Consider the following 26,318-nt stretch of genomic DNA (forward strand, 5'->3'; position numbering starts at 1 on the left):
TGATGGGATTTTCAGACTTTCTTGGGCACCGTTGTTCACTCTCACCCAAGTTGCTGCAGTTCTCTCTACGACTCTGTAGATAGCCAGGACAATCTCCAGTGAGGGTACTGAACAGGCACAATACGTTTCGCATTGTAGGATATGCTTCCCATTGTATGTGTTGTGGTGCCAGGTTGGTGTTTAGCATCTGCACCATTCTGCACTTGGTGCTGGAGTGCAGTAAGTCAGAACTGGTTGTAAAGGACTGCTGGGGACGGACACGAGTGTTCCCAAGGTAAGAGCTGCCTTGGAAGCAAAGTTTTTGTTAAGAAAAAAAATGGTTGGGAACTATGCGTTCATTTTAAAAACACTGATGTCTGCCTATACAAGAATTGTAAAACTTACAGTTGGTTGGTGTATGTAGGAGGGCTGAAAACTTCCTCTGAAAGAGAGATTAAATGAAAAGAGTAATGAATGAGTTGCTTTTATTGTATTTGGAAGATTATGCATACCTTATACATAGTTTATACTTGTTTGTTTTTTTCAGTCTTTAAGTAGCAGTGAATCTTGAAAGGAATGTGCAGTGTGGATTTAAGTTGATTGTGATGATAAGGATTTGGATAGATCCTTTATTTCCACCTTTCGAACAACAACAACGAAGTTCTTTGTCCTGTTCTGTCCACTTGCTCTCAGTAGATGTAGTTGGCTGCTTAACATCTCTAAAGTTAATATTGTGGTGTTTCCCATAGCTTTTGCTATTTATGCAAGCCTATTTTGGTCAGTACTTACTTTTTGTTTTTGTTTTGTCAGCAGCCATGCAGCAGGTCCTGGATAACCTTACTGATCTGCCGACATCGACAGGTGCTGAAGAAATAGACCTGATTTTTCTTAAAGGAATTATGGAAAACCCTATTGTAAGATCACTTGCTAAGGTATTTAAACTTGCTGGTCTGAGTAGAATCTGGAAGTATTTTAACTCTTAAATTATTGTCTGAACATTGAGTATGGATTGAGGTATTAACAATGGCTTTTATGTATGGTATGTCTTATTAAAAGACTTGAAGGAGTTCTTGAAGGTGAAGATTTGGTATAATGTAATTTCTGTGCATGCTGATTTGTTGTTATATGGAAGACTCTAGAGGAAGAAGAAAATTCAGAGACTCCAAAATAATGTGGTAAAATTATTTATGAAGAAAATGTCAAAATACTTGAAATTAGAAACAGTTGGTTTTAATATAGTCTTGTGACCACTGTTGTGTGCAAAACCCATATGCCTTCTGACTTTTAGCATTTTTGCCAAAGGTGAAAAGTGAGAGCAATCACCTTTCCCCCATAGCGTAAACAAGTTTTCTGTTTGTCTCCAGCTCAAAATGATTTTCTGGTCAGTCCAGTGAAATATTCTCTCCATGCCCTTTCCTGGATCTCAGAGTAATACTGGGACCTTTGATTGTCAGCTCTTTAAGACATGAGCTGTCCTTAGTTTTGCATTATGAAATCCTTTTATTTATGGATGGTACATATTTATAAATATGTAAGGTGATATTTACAAAAAATCTTTGGACTCTGTAATTAAAATGTAGTAGGAGATGCAGTCGGTATTGCACAGCACTTAGATTCTTTCTTAATCTTACTTCATAAAAATAAGCTCCTTTCATGAGGAAAAAACAGTTAACTTAAATGTAGCTGTCTCTAATATGAATAGACATCTGAAAGCAGTGCCCTCTGGGCAGGCATGAAATACTCTGTAAAGCTAAAGGATTGTTGTGCAGGGATTTTGCTCAGTATAAAAATCTGGAAAGGAAAACTTCTCATAAGAAGTCATACAAGAACTTCTGTTAGCTGTTCAAAAAAATGGTTGTAAGTGGAAGACATTGCATAGTAATAAACTTAGAAATAATGGTTGTGCCTCATCTGCTAGTGATGTGACTGCAGAGGGAAAGATTTGTGTACTAAATTTACTAGAGTAAGTAAAAGCATTTGCTTACTTGGAGCTGTTTCCAACTTCAGTATCTGCTGTATACATCATCTTTAATTTAATATTTATCATGAAGAAAATGTTCATTGCAAAGCATTTTTTTCTTATCAAGAATTCGTGCTTTAATGGCCAATTACCATTATGAGGAATTTAATGACTAGCAGATGTAAAAAAGTGCTTGTGATGGAAACAGACTCTTAACTATAAACTTGCTTTATCTAGAATGCTGAAAGGTTTTAATTGTGTTCATATGGCATAACCTCACCTGTATTTTCTTTTGTAATTATTTCGGAATTAAACCCAAAAAGTCAGCAGAGCTAAATAAGGACAAGATCAAAACAACAACACATTTCATGAAGTGTATGTAGTTCATATATATCCATTTGTCTCTAAAAAGATATAAAACTTGTTTTTCTGTTAGAAGAGCTAGTTTTAACAGAATAGGCAATTCTCAGGACCTTGAGATGGTCAGATTATTTAAGCAGAGTCATTTTAGACCAGACCAGAAACGTAAAAGCTTTTTTGTTTTCCTTTATTAGTCAGTTATTAGACTAATCATTATGTAAAGTATCCCAAAAAGAACAAGAAGAGACTTAGGGAAATGTGCCGTGAGCCATACAAGCTTATTTTTTCTTTTCAGTCCTTAAAAAAAAATGAAGGCAAGCAGTAAGCATAGTAGTTAGTTTATAATATTTTGCAATGTAAAGTTTGGCTAATCTTTTGAAATTGCATTAGGTTCATTTTACACTTTTTCTGTCTAGAATAAAGGTGTCAAGGTAGAAGTTACAGATCTTTTTTCAGATAGGGTTCTTTTACTGTACCTTTCCATTCTTCAGTGGGTGGTAGGGGAAAGGGGAAGTAACTGTAATCACTGTAAAATGCATTTTCCTGTCATTTACACTCAATCCTAACTAGCCTTTAGAATCATTAGCTTTTTTGAAAACAGTTGCTGAGTTCGGAACATGCATGAATTTTACTCAGTTTTGCTACGGAACTGTCTTATCAAAATTCCTTTCTCCTGGATTGTTAACTATCCTTCTGAGCCTCGAAACTTTTATCTTCTTTTCTGCAGTCACACTATTGTTTTTAGTATTGTAGCATAGCCTACAGCATAGCAGGTGAATGCCTAACCCAGACCAAGGAAACATCTTAGGAGTAATCTGTAAACATTGAGTCCAGTATTTAGGATGTCAGGTTGTTGGAGGCAAAAGCCTTACTATTTCAACATTTGGCAAGTATAATAAATATTGAATGAATCAAAAGACTCAGTTTGGTATTATTATTTCTGAAATGGTGAACTGAACTAAACTAAAAAAAAAATTGCAATATCTAAGTTAGCTATTCTTTTTTTTCTTTTTTTTTCTTTTTTTTTAATTATTTGTATCACTCCATATCCTGCTACTCCCCAACATATTACAACATCAGAGGTTGTTGACTGACAAACTTTCTGTTTCCTGGTATGTACATGGCCTTGATTTTGCAGTGAAGGGTGAGGATATTTGTATTTAGATTATACTCAGTGGTAGTATTTTAAAGAAAATTAATAAGAAAGAAGGTAACCCATATTCTCTAATCTCATAAAGGCTTTGCAGTTGGAGTATTTTTAAAAGTCAATAGATTTGTGGTTTTACTTGCTGTAAAAAAAAGTAAACTTTAAAAGAAGGATATTGTTTACTGGACGTATTATGTACAAAATAGCATTCCCTTATTAAGGACAATATGTGTAGGTGCCAAGCTTCCTATGACTTTGTAGTTATGGTCATTTGGTTTGCGTGTGTTGGTGTTGGGGAATGTTTGAAATGTCTTTCTCTATGTTAAGTTAGCTTTTCCAGTGTTTTATCATCAGTCCTGCAGAAATACCATTTTATAGATAAGAAGAAGAATTTAATAATCAGATGATTTCAGGAAACAAAGTTTTCTGGTTTTAGCAAAATTTTATTTTGACATCTGTTTTAAAGCACTAATAAGAAAGTAGATGTGTTATGCATACCTTCAAATTCTATATATGGGAAGTATATAAAGATGACTCCCAAATATATCTGTTATTTGTGGTGTTTTTATATGCTGAAACGATTGTTCTTTTTTGAACTTCCTGTTGCTATGGTGTTGTAAATAACTTAATTGAGTGCATTGAGAATCTTAGTTATTTTTGTCCCCTTATTCCCTAATTCTATGATACAGCACTGCCTGTAATAAATAAGTGAAGCATTTGGATTTATGAGATGTTTGTCTTGCAGCTCAAAGCTCCTACCTTTCAATGAATTTAAGTATCTGCAGTGTTTAGGAAAGGGTTATGTCTGCAGCAATAGCTCTAGAAAGAGGCAAAAAGTTATCACAGTATCACAGAATGGTTGAGGTTGGAAGGTACCTCTGGGGGGCATCTGGTCCAATCCCCTGCTCAGGCGGGGCCACCTGCAGTTGGTTGCCCAGGTCCATATCCAGATGGCTTTTGAATATCTCCAAGAAGGGAGACTCCAGCCTCTCTGGGCAAACTGTGCCAGTCCTCGGTAAGGCTCACAAAAAAGTGTTTCCTGATGTTTAGGCAGAGCCTCCCATGTTTCAGTTTGGGCCCATTGCCTCTGGTCCTGTCACTGGGCAGCACTGAAAAGAGCCTGGCTCTGTCCTCTTTGCACCCTCCCTTCAGGGGTTTATACACATTAAGGAGATCCCCCTGAGCCTTCCCTTCTCCAGGCTAAACAGTCCCAGCTCTCTCAGCCTTTCCTCAAATGTGAGGTGTTCCAGTCCCTTCATCCTCTTTGTGGCCCTTTGCTGGACTCTCTGTGATACATCCAGAACTGTACACGGTATTCCAGGTGCGACCTCACCAGTGCTGAATAGAGGTTAACCTTCTGGTAACACTCTTCTTAATGCAGCCCAGGATACTGTTAGCCACCTTTGCCACAGACTTTTCTTTAGAATTTCCTTTAGTTATGCAGACTTTTCCTTTAGAATTTGCTCTTTTGAAGGTGTTTGAATGAGAAGAGACTGAGGTAAATGCTTCTCTTGCAGACTTTATTTTTTAATGTGCAGATCCCATAGTTCCTTTTTTGTCCTTCTTCTAGAAGGTGTACTTGTACTGGGTACTGAAGCAGAAAAGGTCCGAGGTGCTATATTGTTCAGAGAGGACTGTTTGGTGTATATAGCATAGAGTTTATAGGAAATAAGGACATACAAGCATCTCTGACAGCTGCTTATAAAGATTGTTGAGTCATGTAGTTAAACATGCACAATCCTTCAGTAGGTATGAAGATAAAATGAACAGATTATACTACATGTAATTTTTCTGGCTTTCCTGCTAAAGGTTGCACCAAGAAATTAATTAAAAGGTTTATAAATTGGAACTACTTGAAACTTTATTTACAGTATAGTCTCATATATTTAATCTTACAGGCTCATGAGCGACTGGAAGACTCTAAACTTGAGGCTGTCAGTGACAACAACCTGGAGTTGGTGAATGAAATTCTTGAAGACATCAGTCCCTTAATAAATAAAGATGAAAATATTGCAGAATTGGTTGGAATACTCAAGGAGCCTCATTTTCAGGTGCCATCTTTTTATTGTATATTACCAGCTTACTCTATCAGTGTCCACATATGGATCTAGGAATAGTAATGAAACAAAAACTGAACTGTAGCAAACTTTAATATGTAGGATTTTACTCCGATTGAAAGGTAGAGTAGAAACCGTGTGGGGTCAAGAATGAAGATGATTTTATTCTTTGATATCGCGTCAAGAATATCTTCACGCATTGTATTAAGATCCACTTGAGTTTCTGTTATAAGTCTTGGACAAACGTTTACTTCCTGTATGACTGGAGTTTCCATAACAATTCCCTGAAGGCTGCATCCTTAGCATTTCCAGGTGGTCTCAGTTCCTAATACTAACCATTCTGCACTTCGGTTCCATTGCTGGTATTCATACTCATGTGTAAGATATAGTTTGCAGAGTGAAGGAATGTGATTCTTCTGTGATGTGATCTGCACTGCAGCTTGAGACTCTGCATCCCTCTCACTGTTGCTCTACTTAGCATAAATGAAGTTTTGACATGCGCTTGTCAAAAGCAGATATTTTTCTATAGCTGCCATTCTACAACCAGCTTCTATACTGACCCTTGAAGATTAGGGTTTGTAAATCGTTGGTAGATTATGGATTTTCTAGGCAGGCTTCAGTTGACTTTAGTACTTAGCTACAGGTACCCTGTAGAATACCATAAGCAAACCTTTTGCCACAGTATAAATGTGCTTCTTTTGGCAGACAGGTATAGAGTCATAGACATTTTTTGGGTATATGAATTTAAACACACTTTTTTTTTCCTAAATTTTCAGTTATACATTATAGAAACATAGCAGTGATGTGCATTACCATTTAACATAGATAAACACTGGAAATGCTGTCAAGCTGTGGCATGCTGGAAGGAAGAACACTTTAAGAGCTCAGCTTTTGAGGTAGTAGCTATTCTGAGCACTGACGGTTCCTCTGCCCTTGTGAAGAGCAGTATGTTGGTTTCCCTTGTGCTCTTACTCATCCAGAAGGGCATCATAACTAAGGGATCAAAGACTATCATTTGGAGACTTACTGGTGAATAAACCTTCAAATCAGTTTTTCGTCCCTTAGCAGAAATTGGTATTGGAAAAGGAGAAGATGAGTTTGGAGGAATTAGTAGTTACAATGCAAAAAGGTTGGAATTGGGGGCCAACTGGTGCAGTAACAGACCTGACAAAGATCCATTGTGTTAGATAAAGAAACTAAAGCTGACAAGTCGAAGAGGATGAATCAAAAGAAGAAAAGGACTTAATAAGTAAAGAACTTGCTGGAGTAGACTGACTCTGAAAGGCACTGTAGTGATAATCTCTGAAGAGAGATGGCAAAGACCAGAGACCAAATGGGCAAAGAATCTTTGTGGTGGAGACTGGAAATGGCCTGTAGGAGACTTGAGATCAAGTAAGAATTCTAATTGGAGTGAATAACCAGTACTAAGGCAAAGCCAGCATTCATTCCTGTTCAGTGGTCATTTACAGAGAAGCACAACATGATGCTGATGTCAGTTACTCCATTAGTTCAGGCTTAAGCAACTTACACATTTAATTTAAAAGTTCCAAGTAGCTGGTGAACAAAAATGCCAATATTTACACTATTTCTTGTACATTTTTTGTTGTTTGATCTATAAAGAGCAGACTTGGAATTGTATATCTCTCTTCTCTTTTCCTTCCCTGTTCCCAACAGTAGGCATCTAGTGAAGACTGTAAGGCTAGGACAAGCCAACAGTGATACCTTCCATTAGTGATTTGTGGCTCACACTTCTGAGTGAGAAGTAGTATCATCCACCCGTGGTGGTGTTCTCTTCCATCAACTTGTTCAGTTGGTTTTTTGAACCCATGTGAAAATCCGGCATTCACAACATACCCCAACAGAATGGAGACTATGCTGTTTTGTTTTTGAGACTGTCTCCTGTTGATTTCACTTAATATCCCCTTGCTCTTGTGTAGGAAGAGATTGAACAGTTTTTCTTAATCAGCTTTTCCATGTTATTTGTGATTTGAGAGACCTCATTGTATATGTATGTCTATCTGTCTCAAATAAATAAAAAGAAGGGAAGCAAAGCTGTATACAGCTTCCCAGAGTCATTCACAGCAGCATAGATTTATGAAGTGGTGTAATAATTTCCATTGCATCTCCTACTCATTGCTTAAAATTTCATAGTATTTGGTTTGCCTTTTTAACAGCTGGTGAATAGAATAGAATAGAATAGAACAGAACAGAACAGAATAGAATAGTTCAGTTGGAAGGGACCTACAAAGATCATGTAGTCCAACTGCCTGACCATTTCAGGGCTGATCAAAAGTTAAAGCATATTATTTAAGGGCATTGTCCAAATGCCTGACAAACACTGACAGGCATGGGGCATCAACCACCTCTCTAGGAAGCCTGTTCCAGTGTTTGACCACCCCCTCAGTAAAGAAGAGGTACCTCTAGGTTCAGTAAACATAGAAGTTGTTTGGTTGTTTGGTTTGGTTTGGTTTTGTACTGTTTACACCTCTGAGATACCACTTCTGAGTCTGTCAGTTAACATGTTAAATTAGGATTGTATTTTCCCTTGCAGTCTGTGTTGAATTTCATTTGCCTTGTTGCTCATGAGGTGCTCCTGCAGGTTACAATCAGTTGTTTTACTCCTTGAATAGCTTAGCAGCATCAGCAAACCCTGTCATTTCACATCTCACCCCCATTTCCGAGATCACTTCTCTGACATGTCAGTGTATTGGCAGGTGTAGAACTGAGCCCAGATGCCTGTGGGAAATCCCCTGGTGACAGGAATTGTGAAAACTAATACTGTATTCCTGGCCCCAGTTTTTCTGTCTTTTAGCCAGTGTTTTCATCCACTTGAGAGCCTTACTGCTTATCCTGTAGTAGCTTTGTTTCTTTAAAAGACTTTGATAAAGGAGTCTGTCAAAGGCCTTTTGGAAATTGATTTATATTACTAACTGTAACTGCCTTGCTGCCATGCTTGGTGACTCTTTCAAGGAACTTAACTAGATTTGAAAAGCGTGACTTCCCTTTATGAAAGCATGTTGAAGCTTTCCCATGATCTATTTTGTCCAATCATCCTGTTTTTTATGGAAACATCTTCTAATTTGTTTAGTATCAACATCAGACTTACTGGTTTGCAGTTTCTTGATCCTTCCTTGGAACACAGTTCAAAAATTCATGTCATGATTATTGTATGCTATGAACAAGATTGCATGCTGCTTCCTTCACTATACTGTTGAGTGAGTCATGGGTATGTAAGAGAAATAAGCTATTTCTAGAGCTCCCTACTTCATTTGCTGCAAAACCTGGATGGTACAGAAAGAATTAGGTACAAAAGGAAGAGAAAAGACTGTTTGATGGTTAAGATAGTTAAATGCTGCCCTGGAGAACTAACCTACCCTTCACTCTGTCAGAATTGGAGTTCATTTAAAATAAAAAAAAAGTCTGAAGCAGCTTTAACTTGTATTTTTTTTATTTTCTAAGTGCCTCTTGTGAGGCTTTCAGTCTCATTTGCAGAAACAATGAGCAGGTTTGGCTTCTGCGTACAGGCAAAAAGCAGCTAGCTACTTACTTTTTAAAAGTACATCTGATGTGATTCAGTTTGGAAGCCTAAAATTAGGACATACTTTTTGGCCTTTAATTTTGTGCTTCCATTCCCCATCTGGAGGCAGGCAACAAAGACAACTGAGGCCAAAGTAGTATTATTTTGACTGTTTTTTATTTAACTGATATCGCAGTTAGGACCACTCTAGAAGACCTTCTAGGAAAATTTGAAGACCAAAATGTGGATAGAATATTCTTTCTAAGGCTTGGGGAGGCTATATATTTCAGAGAGAATCTCTGAACAGGAAACAGAAAATTAAGTAAATACTCAAGAAATAAGTGCTAATCTTTCTGCCTCATTTGGTGCAAGGAGGCATGTTCCAAATTCTGTAAGAAGGGACCTGTAAGGAAGAAAGGAAAAATAAAATGTCACTTGTAGTTACAGAAAATGTAATTTGCATCCTTTCTCCAGTTCAGTAAATGTGCAAACAAGCCACCTTGACTTGACTCTTTTAAAGTTTCATGGACACTATTGCGTAACTGTTTTAGAGGCTGATTCTGTGTTTTACAAATGAATTGTGGCACTTTATCACAGCGTCATCTTACCTTTGTAACCTACCTCGGCGTACAAGTATCAAATGTGGTATACAAGTGATCAGTGCAGTAGTTTATTTGAATGTATCATTTAGCACTGAAAATACCGAACATTTCTTTTACACATTTTTAGAGAAGATACATTGGGGAGGGACTGGCTTACGGAGTACAGGTGCATGCATGGTTACACTATTACGTTTGACTGTCTGTTCCCTCCCTTTTCTCTCTTCTCCTTTCATTCCTTTCTTTTTCTTCCCTTCCACTTTTTACCCCTTTTAGTTATAACTAAACTTTTCAGGGTTCAAAGTGTGGAAGTGTATTGGGTTTGCATGGCAAGGTGTTGGGAGCCGGGGGGCTACAGGGGTGTATTCTTGGCTTCTGTGAGAAGCTGCTAGAAACTTCCCCTGTGTGTGATAGAGCCAATGCCAGCTGGCTTCAAGACAGACCTGCCGCTGGCCAAGGCCAAGCCCATCAGCAACAGTGGTAGCGCCTCTGGGATAAAATATTTAAGAAGGGGAAAAAAAATCCTGCACAACTGCAGCTGGAGAGAGGAGTGAGAATATGTGAGAGGAGCAACTCTGCGGACACCAAGGTCAGTGAAGAAGGAGGGGGAGGAGGTGCCACAGGCACCGGAGCAGAGATTCCCCTGCAGCCCCTGGTGAAGACCATGGTGAGGCAGGCTGTGCCCCTGCAGCCCATGGAGGCCCACGGTGGAGCAGATATCCACCTGCAGCCTGGGGAGGACCCCATGCTGGAGTAGGTGGATGTCTGAAGGAGGCTGTGACCCCATGGGAAGCCCACACTGGAGCAGGCTCCTTGCAGGACCTGTGGCCCTGTGGAGAGGAGCCCAGGCTGGAGCAGGTTTGCTGGCAGGGCTTGTGACCCTGCAGGGGACCCATGCTGGAGCAGGCTGCTCCTGAAGGACTGCATCCTGTGGAAGGGACCCATGCTGGAGCAGTTTGTGAAGAACTGCAGCCCGTGGGAAGGACCCACATTGGAGAAGTTCATGGAGGACTGTCTCCCGTGGGAGGGACCCCACGCTGGAGCAGAGGAAGAGTGTGAGGAGTCTGAGGAGGAAGGAGTGGCAGAGGCAACGTGTGATGAACTGACCACAACCCCCATTCCCCGTCACCCTGTGCTGCTCCAGGGGAGGAGGTAGAGAAAATTGGGAGTGAAGTTGAGCCCAGGAAGAAGGGAGGGGTGGGGCGATGGTATTTTAAGATTTGGTTTTATTTCTCATTATCCTGCTCTGATTTGACTGTTAATAAATTAACTTATTTTCCGCAAGCTGAGTCTGTTTTGCCTGTGACGGTAATTGGTGAGTGATCTCTCCCTGTCCTTACCTCAACCCATGAGCTTTGTGTTACGTTTTCTCTCCCCTGTCCAGTTGAGAAGGGGAGCGATAGAGGGCTTTGGTGGGCACCTGGCATCCAGTCAGGGTCAACCCACCACAGGAAGATACTAAGTTCTTACGAGTTTCACAGTATTGATGGCTGGCCATCAGGCCAGTATGTATTGAAGAGCCAGCTGGCAGATGCAGTGCACAGAAAAGGCTATATAGCAAGTCTTGCCAGACAGTAGCTGGAGAGCAGAAGAGAGTGGTAAGAGAGGTTACCTTGAGGGAAGAGGGAGGAGCTGAAAGTATCGCACCATTGGAGTGGTTAAACATGCAGAAGAATCACTTCTGCTGCTTATGGAAGAACTTGTTCAGTTATTTTCACCTTCCCAAGATTTAGAATCTTTCCTCAGCACAAGAAGGACATGGAACTGTTGGAGCAAGTCCAGAGGAGGGCCACAAAAATGATCCGAGGGCTGGAGCACCTCTCCTACGAGGACAGGCTGAGGGAGTTGGGGTTGTTCAGCCTGGAGAAGAGAAGGCTGCGGGGAGACCTTATTGTGGCCTTCCAGTACTTGAAGGGGGCCTACAGGAAAGATGGGGAGAATCCTTTTAATAAGGCCTGTTGTGACAGGACAAGGAATAACGGATTTAAACTAAAGAAGAATAGATTTAGACTAGACATAAGAAAAATTTTTTACCATGAGGGTGGTGAAACACTGGAACAGGTTGCCCAGAGGGGTAGTGGAGGCCCCATCCCTGGCAACATTCAAGGTCAGGTTGGACGGGGCTCTGAGCAACCTGATCTGGTTAAAGCTGTCCCTGCTCACTGCAGGGGGGTTGGGCTAGATGACCTCTAAAGGTCCCTTCCAACCCAAAGCATTCTGTGATTCTATGAATTATGCAAGGCATTCATCCTAAATAGCAGATTCTGCTGGCAATAAAATACTTAATCTGAAAAGCAGCCAATATTTTTTTCTAATAGTTAGCTTTATAATGGCTAATCATACCTTTAAAATGTTTCCTTTAGAAAAGTGATCTTAAGTTGCCTTCTAGACAGATCTAATTTATAGGGTTATTCATGCCTCCTTACCAGCCCCCCTGATTTCTTTAAGATCTTAAATGATTTCCTCACTTTTCCAGAACAGCCTTTAAAAATCTCTTTTCAGATGTACATTAGGAGCCTGTTAGTCAATTTATTAAGTTCTAATTTTTAAACAGTGATATCAGAGAAGACTAGCACATATTTAGTGCATAAAAGAGGAACAGAAATATTTTAAATACTTCTGAGGCCTGAAGTGTTAGGAAAGGAGTCCTAAATTGAAGACCATAGAGTTGTTCTGCTCTTGTGTATACCCCCCAGCCCCCAATTTGTAGTTTAATTGTTCTATTCAGTCACAGTTGGGGAACTAATTACCATATAGGGCAGGCAATGCTTCATAACTTGTATGGATTGTGCTGAGAATTTTTTTTAGGAAAAGCAAATGTTGAATTTTGAGCTCTGAAGTTGCAGGAGCACAGGCTATCATTTTTTCTGATGCCATAAGAAAGAAACAAGTGAAGTTCATGCAACTGTATTGCTCAGCTCCCTCAACCATCTTACTGAAATAAGAAAGTAACTGTGAGCAACATAAAATGTTAGACAGTAGTCTGACAGTGGATATGGACACATGGTCCCTGTTGCCAAGTGGCTTTATTTAAGTGTTCTTCAGGACTGCCTGCCATCACCTGGCTGGCTGGAAACAGTCTCGTAAAACTGGTATAGATTCTTGAGTTTCAGAAGTGCGAGTTAGGTATGGGAAGGTAAATTAACTGTGGCTTGTCTTAAGAAAACCAATAAACTGCTTTTCTTAAAGGAACCATTTTACAATTGTGGGCAGCAATGTACAGTCCCTGATAGTCCTTCTGTGACTCAGCCATCATGTAAAGAGCAGGAAAAAGATTTTGTGATTGAGAGATGGTTAAGTGGTAGTTAAAAGAATTAATGCTTATCCGTGAAACTGAGTGAATAAATAGGATCAGAATGTGGATGATGGGATCAGATTTAAGAACTGAAGAATCTTACAGAGCATGTGAATTTGCAAAGGATGGCACAGACTGTTTGCTTAGTAGTCTTTTTTTGACTGTGGATCAGATTATAATCCATAAATTATGTGATGATTAAGGGCAGGGACCTGTACAAGCATGGTTATGTGTAAGGCTCCATGAGAAATCTAGTAGTTTGTGGCCAGAAAGTTTGGGAACAATTTGTTCTAGCATGTGACCAAAAGAGAAAACCGTAAGTACTCTACTGGTGCATCTACCTGGTTTTGTCAGTGGTAATGTGTAAAAATGTTGGTTTCATTTTGTAAATGCAGAAAGATCCGAAAATGTGGCTTGCAAACATTGGGAAACAGATCTGTTCTCCTGGTTTCTGGACTGGATGTGCCTTGGGTAATGAAGAATTAGAAATTGCTACCATCAGACAGCTGCTTGATTTAAATAAATGATTGTTTTTACAATTTAATTTGATTTGGTTTCTGTCCACAGTATCAGAGCAGCCACAATAAGCAGCTGTCTTTACAGTCTTAATGGCAGGGGCAGAATCGGTGAATTAGTACCTCCTTCTAACCTCAAGTTGAAATATCAGCAGGGTCATTGCGTAATGGGCAGATTAAAATGACTGTACAGGTTTGTGACACTTTAAGGGCTTGCATGTTGAGCTTAGCACTAAACTAATATAGTTGCACAACTTTTGGGTTAGAGGTGACTTACAGAAGGGTGGAGTAGACTGCATAGCAAAACTTAAATTTGCTTAAATGTCACGTGGTCACCAGCTCTACTTTCTAGTAGTTTGCTGTGCTCCTCTGGCATGTGCATTTCACTATCAATGATAGTCCCTGCGATGTCCTGTCCTTGGTGTCTTCTCTTCGGCTACTTCTTTGACACCAGTCAGTGATCTAACTTAAGACCATATCTCATTAGGTCACTGTCTGAAACAAAGCTATGTTGTTTGAGGCCTCATAGGCATCTCCTCTACTTGCTTCTTTTCCTCATCTTGTATGTGTCAGTGAGACTCTGCTACAGGATGCTTTATCTTGAACTACAATATGTGGTGGTTATAGGGTGTCCCTTTTCCTCTTCAAGACAGAAAGTCTCCGCTGTCTAATTTCAAAAGTTTGATCTTGTTTTACCTATATGTATTGTCTTATAAATACTTTCTTTAAATCTTAAAGTATCTTTTATGAGAAAATCAAGTCTAAATTGCATTGTCTTCCAAAGATGATTATATTTATTTGGATCTCTTCCTTTTGGTTTGTACTTACATATGTGAACTGGTGAAAACACCATTAACTATAAGGTCTGAGCTCTTGTCTTCCAAAAAGTGAATTCTGTCAACTTGGATTCATTTGGTGCTAGGATTCTGCCTTGGGTTTATGCAAGCAGAAAGCACTCATTCTGCAGATTGCTAGAAATCCTTGCATACCTGTAATTAACTTTAATTTATGATTACTTCCAAATTACTGTGGAGGAAAATTTTATTACATTAGACACAAGTATCTGATGATGAGTTATCTTCTTTTTTTTTGCAGTGGGATGTTTGTTTACTTTAAACATTTGCTCAGATACTGTCTCATTAGGTGAAAGACTATTTTAGGTACTCCTTTTTCCATCTTCTTCCCTGCAGGTTCACATGTTCCTCCCAAATTCATTACATTTCTCCTATACTTCCTTAAGAAGAAGCATTTGTATTTACAAAAGAGAGCATATTTGCCAAGACAGTAGGCTTATCAGGCCATGTGAGTACTTGTATTTCATACAAACATGAAAGTGAATTTTTGCTCCATTCCGTGTGAAGTAAGAGTTTTAAGATCTGGTCCCAAAAGGGCAATTTCAGTAGTTATTGAGCGCTAAATCCTTTTGCAAATGGTTATTTCATGATTTTAAAGAGGCTTTTTCTGTTTCTTTACAGTCACTCTTGGAAGCACATGATATTGTGGCTTCAAAATGTTACGATTCCCCTCCTTCTAGTCCAGAAGTCAATAATTCTTCAGTGAACAACCAGATTGTTCCAGTAGATGCTATTCGTATTCTTGGAATTCACAAAAGAGCAGGAGAACCACTGGTAAGTAATTGAAGATGAGTGTGTCTTTAATTTAAAGTGCGAGTGAAAGCATTTGCATGTGCCTAATTTCTTGCATTATGTTTTAATTTTTTCTATTATTATATTGTGTAATTTAATGGGTGATAGGATCAGTATTGAGAGGTTGAAATAAGAATATATTTGTGTGTTCTCCATCCTGTTCTCTTTAAGAAATTATGGGATAGTGAATAGGCAGTCACTAGCCTGAATGACTTGCTAGCATAACTAACTAACACAACATCTGTTTGGTTATGATCTGATACAAAATGACAGGATTGCATGCAATCAAGAACAATACAGTCATTGTTCAGTCATATGAAAACGTTGTCTGAAAGCACTTTTGTGTCACCTGACACTTACCTGTGTATTAGGAACTCTTACACTGTAGTAACTATTACTGTCTCTCTTCATTGGGGTAGAAAGAATGTTCCATAGCTGTATATTTTTGCTTGAGATAATGGTAAAATGAAATTGAAATTCAAAGAATGGTAAACTAGGTGTCACATACCTCTTTCAGGGTGTTACATTTAGAGTTGAGAACAATGATCTGGTAATAGCACGGATTCTTCACGGCGGAATGATAGATCGACAAGGTCTTCTGCATGTAGGTGACATTATTAAAGAGGTGAATGGCCATGAGGTTGGGAACAATCCAAAAGAATTGCAGGAACTGCTGAAAAATATTAGTGGCAGTGTCACTCTGAAGATTCTCCCCAGCTACAGAGATGCTGTTATTCCTCAACAGGTCAGTAGCACATTTGTAACAATTCTGTCAAAAGAACTTCTGCTTGATACCGTATCACATAATCTTATTTTAAGATTTTGGATTAGACATATTTTGATTATTTTGTGTATTTAATGCTAGCAGGAAGGCTAAAATGTAGATACCTGTATTCACCTGTAAGTACATTCTGGAAATTGGTTTATTCAGTAGATTAATACCACGCCTGATATGCCTGCCTAAAAAATTCTAATTAGTATCTGAGGTTGATAAGCATTTGTATACTACGTATAAAGCATGTTGCTTTGACATCCAGTGACCTCTGATGACCTAGCCACAATCACACTAAACTGCGGTGAACTGCATGTGTTTGTAACACGATCAGTGTCCAAGCAATCTGTTTCATAGGATTCAGAAACTTTTTCAGTTCAACAGATGAGCTTGAACTCGCTGACTTATGTAGGAACTTGGATGGTGGCTATTCCTTATCCTTTGGTTGGTGCTGTAGGCTGTCGATTTCTCCACTGCAGAAATAACTTGTTGCTCTAAATCAGTGCATTTGAAATATCTTGTAAGACACTCCTTCAGGTAGTGGGTCTTAATGCCTGTGACTGTAATAGACTATGCTTACACTGAGTACATGCGGAGGGAATGTGCTGTATTTGAGGCAGGTGCACTGCTGCCTTTGCTCCCCAACCTGATAGAAAAGAGTCAAAGATATTTCCAGTCTACTGATGCAACGTACTGTTTCTTCCCCTGCATCAAGTTTGATTCTTAAGCAGTCGTGTATCTTGTTCGTTTTAGAACATTGCATTCATGGCAAAATTAATTCTTGAGATTCCACAAGCCTTGAACACAGTGATCGCATTCTGAGAATTTTTTATATTTTTAAGTAATTTGAAGTCAGAATACTAATTGAGTTGTATATACTGAAATGCAAAAATGAGTGTTTTGTAATACATTGTCCAAATAGAACAGTTGGCTTTTTATTTTTATCATGAAGCGCCTTCAGCCAAGGTTTGCACTGCTGATTATTTCTACTCTCTCAGCTGCTATATGTCAGTTTTTTCCATAGATTGTATTTTACTTGCCAAATGTAACTTGTCAAACTTTTCCTGTCAAACTTTTTATGCTGTAGGTATAAAGACATTACTTTTTTATAATATAATGTATTTTATAATGTTTAAGCTTTTTATAATGTTTAAGCTTTGTAAATTTTTACACATTTCAGGTTTTTGTGAAGTGTCATTTTGATTATAATCCATATAACGACAACCTCATCCCATGCAAAGAAGCAGGTCTGAAATTTTCTAAAGGAGAAATTCTTCAGATTGTAAACCGGGAAGATCCAAATTGGTGGCAGGTTGGTAAAAAGATTTAAAAAGAAAAAAACCCAAACGAAAAGCTTCACTGGTTGCCTTAATAATAAACTCTTTAAATTATGATCTACTTCCATTTAACAGTAGACATAAGAAAAACTATTTACACTGCAATCCAATCTCAAGCTAATATCAAAGTATTAACAATTGAAATATTAGAGAAAATGGAATGGTGTAAGTTGCATATGTAACACTCATTTTGCTGTTACTACTATTTATTTGTCTTTGTTCTTGTATCATAAGCTTAGACATTACAAAACCAGTTTAAGTGGAGAATTTTTAGCAGAAGGTCTTAGGTTGACTATGTTAACTGTGGTAAGCCTTCCCTGACAGTGACTGGGGAAGAAGTGGACCCCTTCCTGAGTGCCCAGAGTTGAGGAGAGAAAGGGAAATTAACCCTGTGTATTTGAAGAGGGGTGAGAATAGCTATTTGGAGAAGCCTTTGTAAGCTTTACAAAGCTTATATCTTTTATTTCCACAGTGGTGGTCAATGTCTGTGAGCTGTAACATGCATGTTCATAATCAAAGTGTTTGGCACTATTTCAAATATTAACAGTTCATCCTGCTTTAAGGTTGTATTTCTACATTCAGTCCTTCAGTAGGAATGTAATCCAGTGCTTATGCTATTTTTTCAAGACAGTATACACACAATTAAACATCATCAGTGCCTTTTAAAGTGGGATGAGTGAGCCTTTAAGACGCTTTTCTCAACCGAGATACTCAACATGGCAAGTGGCAGTGGCGATCTAGGCAAAGAGTTGAGCATTGTTAATTTCTCTTTCCACCCCTAAATTGCTCACCCTTTAACAAGCAATAGTGAGCCAAATGTTACTTGAGAGCAATATATGTATAACTTCTTTAAAAGCAACAAAAATACTTGAATATACATCAACAACTGTTGCTGAATTCTGTTGCTTGTCAGTGACTGTAATAACAGAAAGAGAATAAAAAAAGTGTGAGGGAAGGCAGAAAATTTATTACTGCCAAGTTAATTAGTTTCAGAAGTTAGACACTCCAAAACTCTGGAGTAGTTTGACATTTAGCTTACATGCTGTCTTCTGTATTGCTTTTCAAATTCTCCAGCTTGTAAGTTGTGGGATTCCAGGAGAGATAAATCTTAAATCTTAAACACCCAATCAGTGGCAAAAATGAAATGCATTAAACCAGCATAGTGTGTTGCAAGTATTGCTATGCAGATCATGCCACTGGGAAAAAAAGTTAGTTTTTCCTTGTGCTTTCTAGAAATGCTAGACTGCTACTGAAAACTTGCTAACTGCAAAAAATCAGTTAGTCGTAGGTAGAAGCATACAAGTTGAAAAGCAAACAGTTCCTGTTAGCAAGAGACGGGTCAACCAGTTATGGAGAAGAAAAGTGTAACGTTTTGTAACTGTGTGTTTCTGTGTGTTAAACTTGCTGAGAATTGAGCTTGCCATGAAATTATTTTATAGAGAATATTAGCCAAACTTTCATTACCAGGAATACGTAAGTTACTAAGACTTTAAATCTGTAGTTACTTAGTGCAAAAAACTTGAAGGCATGATTAGGCATGTGTTAATGGCATTCACCGTTTGCGAAATGAGAGTTAATAAGCTGCACTGGAACCTGTTTGGAGCAGCTCAAGAATACAATGTAAGTGTACTTGTGTACTAGAAAGTCTTGAGTTTTGTCACTTGAGAATTCAATGTCTGGAGCCATACAATTCCATTTAGGATTTTGATGCCAAAAGTTTATGGCTGTAGGAACTTACTAACTTAATGGGAACCAGTAATGAAACTTCTGTGTATTTTATTTAAGTTTCTTGAATGGCAAGGCACTTTTACTGTGAGACACAATTTTAATAGCCGCATCTGAATTTGAATTTCCAAGTCTCAGTAGTAAATGTATCGATACTCACCATTGAGAAACTGGTAGTGTGAAAGTCAGTCAATACCATGTCGATAAGAAAAATGCTTCTCACAAGTTACCTATGATTTTTATTTTTTATTTTTCCAGGCTAGTCATGTCAAAGAAGGAGGAAGTGCAGGGCTTATTCCTAGCCAGTTCCTGGAAGAGAAGAGAAAGGCCTTTGTTAGGAGGGACTGGGACAACTCAGGTGAGATTTAATTAATTTCAGGAATAGATTTTGCTCTGACTCCATTTGTTTTGCTTTTCCTGCCTTCATAGATGCTAGAAAACTGCTGTGTGAGAATACACAGAATACTGTGAAATGCCAATTATTATATTTTGGCTTTGACTGAAGGACAAAGGCTGAAGTCTATCTTTAGTCTTCATAGATACATGAATCAGTTTTTCCACCTGCTGAGGAAAAGCTAAATGAGGTGGGAAAGATATAAGAATTAGCTTTTTTTTAAAAAATTATGTTTTTATAGTATGCACTGAAAGTTAATAATTTAAACATATTTGATGGATTTTTCTGCTGCTTTATACAAAACTTTCTAGGAAAATTAATTTTTTCTCTATGTTCGGTTCTTACTATACCATTTGATGTGTATGAAAATAGATGTGATCTGCCCTAAAATATATATAAAATTCTAAAATGGTCCTTGTAAATTTAATTAATCTAAACTCACATATGTTCAATTAAATAAGCTTTGGAAAAACACATTTAACAAAAATGATGAGTTTGTCTCAATTTTTATTTCTAGGGCCTTTCTGCGGAACAATAAGCAGCAAAAAAAAGAAAAAGATGATGTATCTCACTACAAGAAATGCAGGTACCTCTCAATATTACATACGAATCAAAGTTCTCTAGGCTTCTAAACTTGCAGAGTCTAGTGTATCCAAGGCTGAAAGATTTGCAGTAAAATATTTGATTATAAATTTGATAGATCAGGTAGTTTTTGTGGTTTAAAAGCAATAGTGACCAGTGGAGGTATGGTGGTGCTGAGTACATCTTTTGGTAGGTGGAAGTCAGAGAAGAACTTTGTGTTAAAAGAGAAAAAAAAGTGAAAGCTTTGTTGCCAGCAGGTTGAGGGATGTGATCCTTGCCCTCTACTCAGCACTGGTGGGGCCACACCTGAAGCGTACTGGGCTCCTCCTCAGTGCAAGAGAGATACGGACATACGAAGGTGATGAAGCGGCTGGAGCACCTCACATTTGAAGAAAGGCTGAGAGAGCTGGGACTGTTCAGCCTGGAGAAGAGAAGGCTCAGGGGGGATCTTATCAATGTGTATAAACCCCTGAAGGGAGGGTGCAAAGAGGACAGAGCCAGGCTCTTTTCATAGGAGCCCAGTGACAGGACAGGAGGCAACAAGCAACACCACAGGAGGTTCCCTCTGAACATCAGGGAACACTTTTTCTACTGTGAGGGTGACTGAGCGCTGGTGCAGTTTGCCCAGAGAGGTTGTGGGGTCTCCTTCCGTGAAGATATTCAACAGCTGTCTGCACGTGCTCCTGAGCAACCATCTCCAGGTGGCCCTGCTTGAGCAGCGGGCTAGACTAGATGATCTCCAGACCTCAACCATTCTGTGATTCAGTGAAAACTCACTAATTTTTAATCACCATTTGCCCATTCTGATCAATCCCAAATTTTCTGCTTGGAAGTAAAGGTAATAATCTGACTTTATGCTGTCCATGAAGGGGTAACTATTTTATTCCCATACCCATTTAAAGCAAGAAAGCTTGTATCAGACTTAATGCCCCTTGACTACTATTTATATTCACATGTGGTCTATTGATATATAGCAGGACTGCTTATTTTTTTTTCTTACAGTACTGACTGTGTATTAACTATTTGTTGTACACTTCTCAATGTAGAATTTGATCGTCATGAAATCCAGATCTATGAGGAAGTAGCCAAAATGCCTCCTTTTCAGAGGAAAACGCTGGTCTTAATTGGGGCCCAAGGAGTGGGGCGAAGAAGTTTGAAGAACAGGTTTATAGTACTGAATCCTACTAGGTTTGGAACTACAGTGCCATGTAAGTTGTCAGCATTCCTATTGTAATATCATCCTCTGAGTCTCTGATTATCTAGAAAATACCTGATGTTTATCCCAGTGATTCAGGGTAGGAGTAATTTTGTCACAGTACAAAAATTGTATAGAGTGGGAAAACAAAAGGTTCTTTATCTTCTCAGGCAACTGGACTAACATATGATGATAGTGAAAATATTTGTAACTAGCAGTTAAATGTTACTAGTGCTGCAGAAAACCAATTTTTGTATGTGCAGTATTGCAGTCTGTTAGGTTGCTTCAGAGTCAGTCACCATCAGTTACTGAGGGGATTCTAGAATTTCCTAGTAGTATTTTGTAATGAATGGCCAGTGGAGTTTCTCAGGTCTGCTGTTTATGTTTCCCTCTGTAGAAGCACCGTAGGCATTATAAATTGTTACTTCAGTATTAGAAATGTAGGGAAAAGCAATAAACCTCCAATAAAACGGAAGTGTTTGTGATCTCCAAGATTTGTATGATAATCCAATGTTTTAATACATCTAGCCTCAAGCCTGTGATCTTTCTTTTTTCCTCCCTATCAACTTCAGAAAAAACCCTCCTCCCTTACTGAAGCATTGTTCTCTTGCCTTCCTTCCAGATAGTTTTTATTTTTTTATTTTTTTAACTGCCCCCTCCTGTTTGACTGCTGACCAGAGACGTCCACCCTAGCTACATTCTTCTCCTCACCAAGTGGTGATATGGCACCAAGTGGTGATACAAGTGTTACCAAAGGGATCCATTCACTGTTATGTTTAATATATTCTAGAGTTCAAATCTAATTAAATGCAAGCAGTGGGCAGGTAATATGGTGACAGAACAGCAAAGTCAGTAATAATCTGATATTTTATTTTATTTTATTTTATTTTGTTTTGTTTTATTTTATTTTATTTTATTTTCGCTTCTTTGCTTAAATAATGTCTGTACTGCACAGTGTAGCCAATACCCAAGATGGCTGCTAATGTTTTACTCAAATATTGGCTTTAATCTCTCTGCAGTGAATTTACCTTGCTTTAAAGGGTAAGTTGTCCTGGAAAGCAGCATTAGCTGGCTTCCGCTAAGATTCTGCTACGGTGGCTGAGCTGCTACTGATATTTAAGTTAACTTTCTTTATAGCTAGCGCAGGTAATTCTACCCTGAATAACAGGACAAATACAGTGAGCAAAGTATGTGCTAAGGTTTGAGAGGCAGGGCAGATTTTGATGTGTGCTCAGTTATTTTCAGAAGTACATTCGGCATTTGAGAGTTAAATTTCCATTTGATTTCCAAGTCACTTAAGTAATCATTTTATTAAGTCAGTAATTAAAAAGATGACATGAATGAGTATTGTATATGATGTGAAGGAGCAATACAAAGGAAATAAGCAAATGGGTGGGTAAGCAACATTAGAAAAGAATAGCAATAAAGGGAACAGGAGGGCCTGTGCTCAGTTTTGGAACTTACTTACATTAGAATAATGAATTAATCTGTAGGTGGAACAATTATAATTATATATTAATGTGTATTATATTCTCCCTAACTTGATAGGCAGTCCAGTCTCATATTTGCATTCCAAATATAAATAGAAAACATTCCATTTATATTTTAAATTTTTGTTTAGTCACTTCACGAAAGCCAAGGGATGATGAAAAGGATGGGCAAGCGTACAGATTTGTGTCACGAGCTGAAATGGAGATGGATATTAAAGCTGGCAGATATTTAGAGCATGGAGAATATGAAGGAAATCTTTATGGCACCAAAATTGATTCCATCCTTGAAGTTGTTCAGACAGGAAGGACCTGCATCTTGGATGTGAATCCACAGGTATATCATTTATAATGTTACACTACAAGTGTAGGAGTATGATGTTGAAAGAGGTATGCCTTTAAATTTGAAGGCTTCCTATCTGGTTTAGAGGTTACAATATCAACTGGATTCTTGCATTTGTAGCACTTAATTGGAATGAGTTAGAAAGGTGGAAAAAAACAACTTAGATTCTGCATGGAAGAGGAGTCTTGCAGAGTAGTAAATACTCTTCTTAGCCAAGGAGAGAATGATGTTAATCATTTCAAAAGGCAGTGCAGGAGTTTCTAAAATAGAAATAAAAATCTTCACTTCTGTGTTTCTGCCTGTTGTAACAGACTAGTTTTGCAGTGCCCCTTAAGCAATGGGGACATGTGGCAAGTCATTCTCAAACTTGGGGTTTTTGTTTTTTTTTTTTTTTTTTTCTTTTTCTTTGCTTCTAGGCCCTGAAAATACTGAGGACTTCAGAATTCATGCCCTATGTAGTGTTTATTGCTGCTCCAGAGCTGGAGACTTTGCGTGCTATGCACAAGGCTGTGGTAGATGCTGGAATTACAACCAAACTTCTCACTGTAAGCAGATTATTTTGTACTTAGTTTGCTTTGAACAGGATGTTCTTAGATTTTTTTTTTTTAACCTTTCATTTTAGATGGAATTTGTTCTGAAAGTAATGTCTCTAAGAAGTTAGGCAAGACTTTTGCTGATTACTTAGTAGAAGTGAATCAAATACTATGTATAAGGTAGATTGCTTCTTTCCTAATAATAGACCTCTTACAGAGCAGTGTTGATTACAAAAATTACTTGTAATGTGTTCTTTGGGAAGTGTCTGCTTTGATTATTTGCAGCAAATGGTAGATATCTGATAGTGGGAATTGTTCTTTTATGTAAATGTCTTTCCTTCACTTTCCCCATCTCTCCCCCCAAAAGTTTTGTTCAGGTTTGTCTTATAATACAGGTGTGCTTTAAAAATGGAATCTGTAATCCTTGGGAAAGATATTGCAGCCTGCTGAAAAAAATGCCCAGCCAACCACAGAATGCAACTAGGCCTTGTTTCCACTGCTACAGCAGCACATGCTGCACTGAGAATGGCTGGGAGCTGCCAGAATAAGAAGTGTTGAATAGCTTCTCTTCCCCTTAAGTTCCTTGGATTTGTCACGTAAAGCGAAGTGGCACATTTTATTCATTACTTCTTTCCCCTTTTCTGAGACACAGTGTGTAGCAGAGGGAAATGAGACATGCTTCTTCCAGTGCAGCAAATTATAAATATTCTGTATGGGCATGAACTTTCCCAGCTGCAGGACCAAAGCAAAAAAAGCCAGATTGAGCAGTTAAGAAAACTGTCCTCTGTGCTCAGCAGTACAACTTCCCATCTGGGAAAAGCCGTGGCTTGCTGACAACTCACGACGATAGTGCTGCAGCTTAGATAGTAGCAGTATGTTATATAATGCTGACGGGGCATTCAGAGCAATAAAATGGGAGATGGGTTAATTTCCACTAAATGAATATGGGGTTTTTAGTCTTTCTTTTTTTTCTTCTTCTTTTCCTTTTCCAAATTGTGAGATCTCATTCTCTTAACATGAGAGACTGTCCAGTCCTAGTCATGGATTCTGGTTATTATAGATTGTAGTGTCTCTCTGGATGCTCTGCCTTTCGTCCTCCCTGCCCCAAATGAACCCTGAATTTTGTGATGCATAGACAAGAAGAAAGGTTAAAACTGCCCAGACAAGTATAAAAATATTTTTCTGCACTTCCTAATATTTGGTTCCCTAAGGGAACCTCTGTTTTACTTGTCATTATGAATATACATTTATATATCTTTACAGATTCTAAATTGTATCTGTGCACATGTATATAAAGAGTATGATTTCCCATTTCATATTCTTGTACTTCCTGAAAAAAATGAAAAACAAATGTCATTTAAAGTATTATGCTCTGCTTGCTAGTGGGTCTGTCTACATTATTTCTAGCATCCCAAGCCATTCCATTGCAAAAATTCTGGCTCTTGTAGTGCTACATTTGCTTGTCTCCTTCATTTACTGTGAAGGAAAGGCTATTCACAAACTTACCTTTTCATTTTGGCTTTTGTATTTAATTACAACTGTATCAGGACTTGAAAATATTAAAATAAATATTGTCAAGGGGACAAATCTTGTAACTGCTAACCAAAAAATTGTTTTTGTGCAAAAGTGCAGAGGACTTCTCTAAGAATGTAGGACTAATGGAACATAAAAAATGCTCAGTGGCAGCACTTCATGAAGGCTTCATAATGTAGGAATACAAATTTCCTGCATATTTTGCAGCTCATGTCAGAAGTAAAATAATGCAGCAGTAGTTTACAAATGAGGAACTGATGTCAGGTGAGCAAGGCTGAAATGGAGCCTCTAAAAGCAGTAAGGTATTCTAGAACTTTATTCTACTAGAAATGCATCTTTCATTGTCTTTCATTTCATATTAATGTGAATTCTTGGATTTGTTGGTACTTTCTGTGAAAATAAAAAAAGAGCATAAATATACTTACGTAACTGATTGACTCAGCCATTCCTAAAGCATTAATTTTATTCTGATTGGATTGTCAGTTGCACATACAAAATGATTAATTGCCTGTTCTGCATCCCAGCCCAGGTTCATGTGCTTCTCTTGTCTTTCTTAAAAACTGCAAATTTGCAAACATTTGGTTGCCATATTTAACATTATTGGCACAGCTCATAACATTTTCAGCCCTTTCAATGCATTTTAGCTTAAGTTCTCTGTGGATTTACTATAAATGAAAACTTTAATTATTTTTAAAATATACTCAGTATATAGCTTTAGATAGTCAGCTGCAGTATGTAATGAAGGGCTACTCCTTCTGTATTTAAAAGGATTTGTCAAGTCTTATGTTCTTAGTAATCTTTAAAATCTCTTTAACAGGACACCGATTTGAAGAAAACAGTGGATGAAAGTGCACGGATCCAGAGAGCATACAACCACTATTTTGATCTGACCATCATAAATGACAACCTAGACAAAGCCTTCGAGAAGCTACAGACAGCTATTGAGAGACTGAGACTGGAACCACAGTGGGTCCCAATTAGCTGGGTATATTGAGATTTCTCAAGAAGAGCTTAAGTAACAAATAAAATCAACTGCAGCAAATATGCTAATGTGACGTTGTGTAGATACCGACGATAACCTACGGCACCTGTGCATTTTTACTCTGTGTATATTCAAAAGTACACTATTCTGAATTTTTATAGAAATGTTGAAGGGAAAGTGTACTTAAATATGTAATTTATTTTAATTTTTCTAACTTTTTACAGATAACCTTTCTATTCATATCACATGAAGGAAATGCGTTTAAGCATTTTTATATGTTTTGATTTCGTACCTTTGCCTTTTTCATCTGAGAAACTTTCAGTCATTCACTTCAACATTTACATCTTGGTCTTACATTTT

At 38.1% G+C, this 26,318-nt stretch overlaps 1 protein-coding gene across 1 annotated transcript; it reads left to right on the forward strand.

The window, feature by feature from the left end:
* The first annotated feature begins 794 nt into the window (after positions 1-794).
* Positions 795-25,970, forward strand: PALS2 (protein associated with LIN7 2, MAGUK p55 family member). Its single transcript, XM_075705336.1, has 11 exons — positions 795-911; positions 5,345-5,497; positions 14,905-15,057; positions 15,593-15,820; positions 17,028-17,159; positions 19,168-19,267; positions 19,821-19,889; positions 20,932-21,093; positions 22,702-22,904; positions 23,327-23,455; positions 25,794-25,970. The coding sequence occupies exons 1-11, from the start codon at positions 795-797 to the stop codon at positions 25,968-25,970; spliced, it is 1,623 nt and encodes a 540-aa protein (XP_075561451.1).
* Positions 25,971-26,318: the final 348 nt, after the last annotated feature.

This window comes from Pelecanus crispus, chromosome 2 (assembly GCF_030463565.1).
Source record: "Pelecanus crispus isolate bPelCri1 chromosome 2, bPelCri1.pri, whole genome shotgun sequence".
NCBI lineage: Eukaryota > Metazoa > Chordata > Aves > Pelecaniformes > Pelecanidae > Pelecanus > Pelecanus crispus.

Bases quoted from the DNA above. Each gene is read 5' to 3' on its own strand.
- PALS2 (XM_075705336.1), top strand. From the start codon at position 795: ATGCAGCAGGTCCTGGATAACCTTACTGATCTGCCGACATCGACAGGT. The intron at 912-5,344 runs GTATTTAAACTT...TTAATCTTACAG, and splicing joins TTGTAAGATCACTTGCTAAG to GCTCATGAGCGACTGGAAGA. The intron at 5,498-14,904 runs GTGCCATCTTTT...GTTTCTTTACAG, and splicing joins TCAAGGAGCCTCATTTTCAG to TCACTCTTGGAAGCACATGA.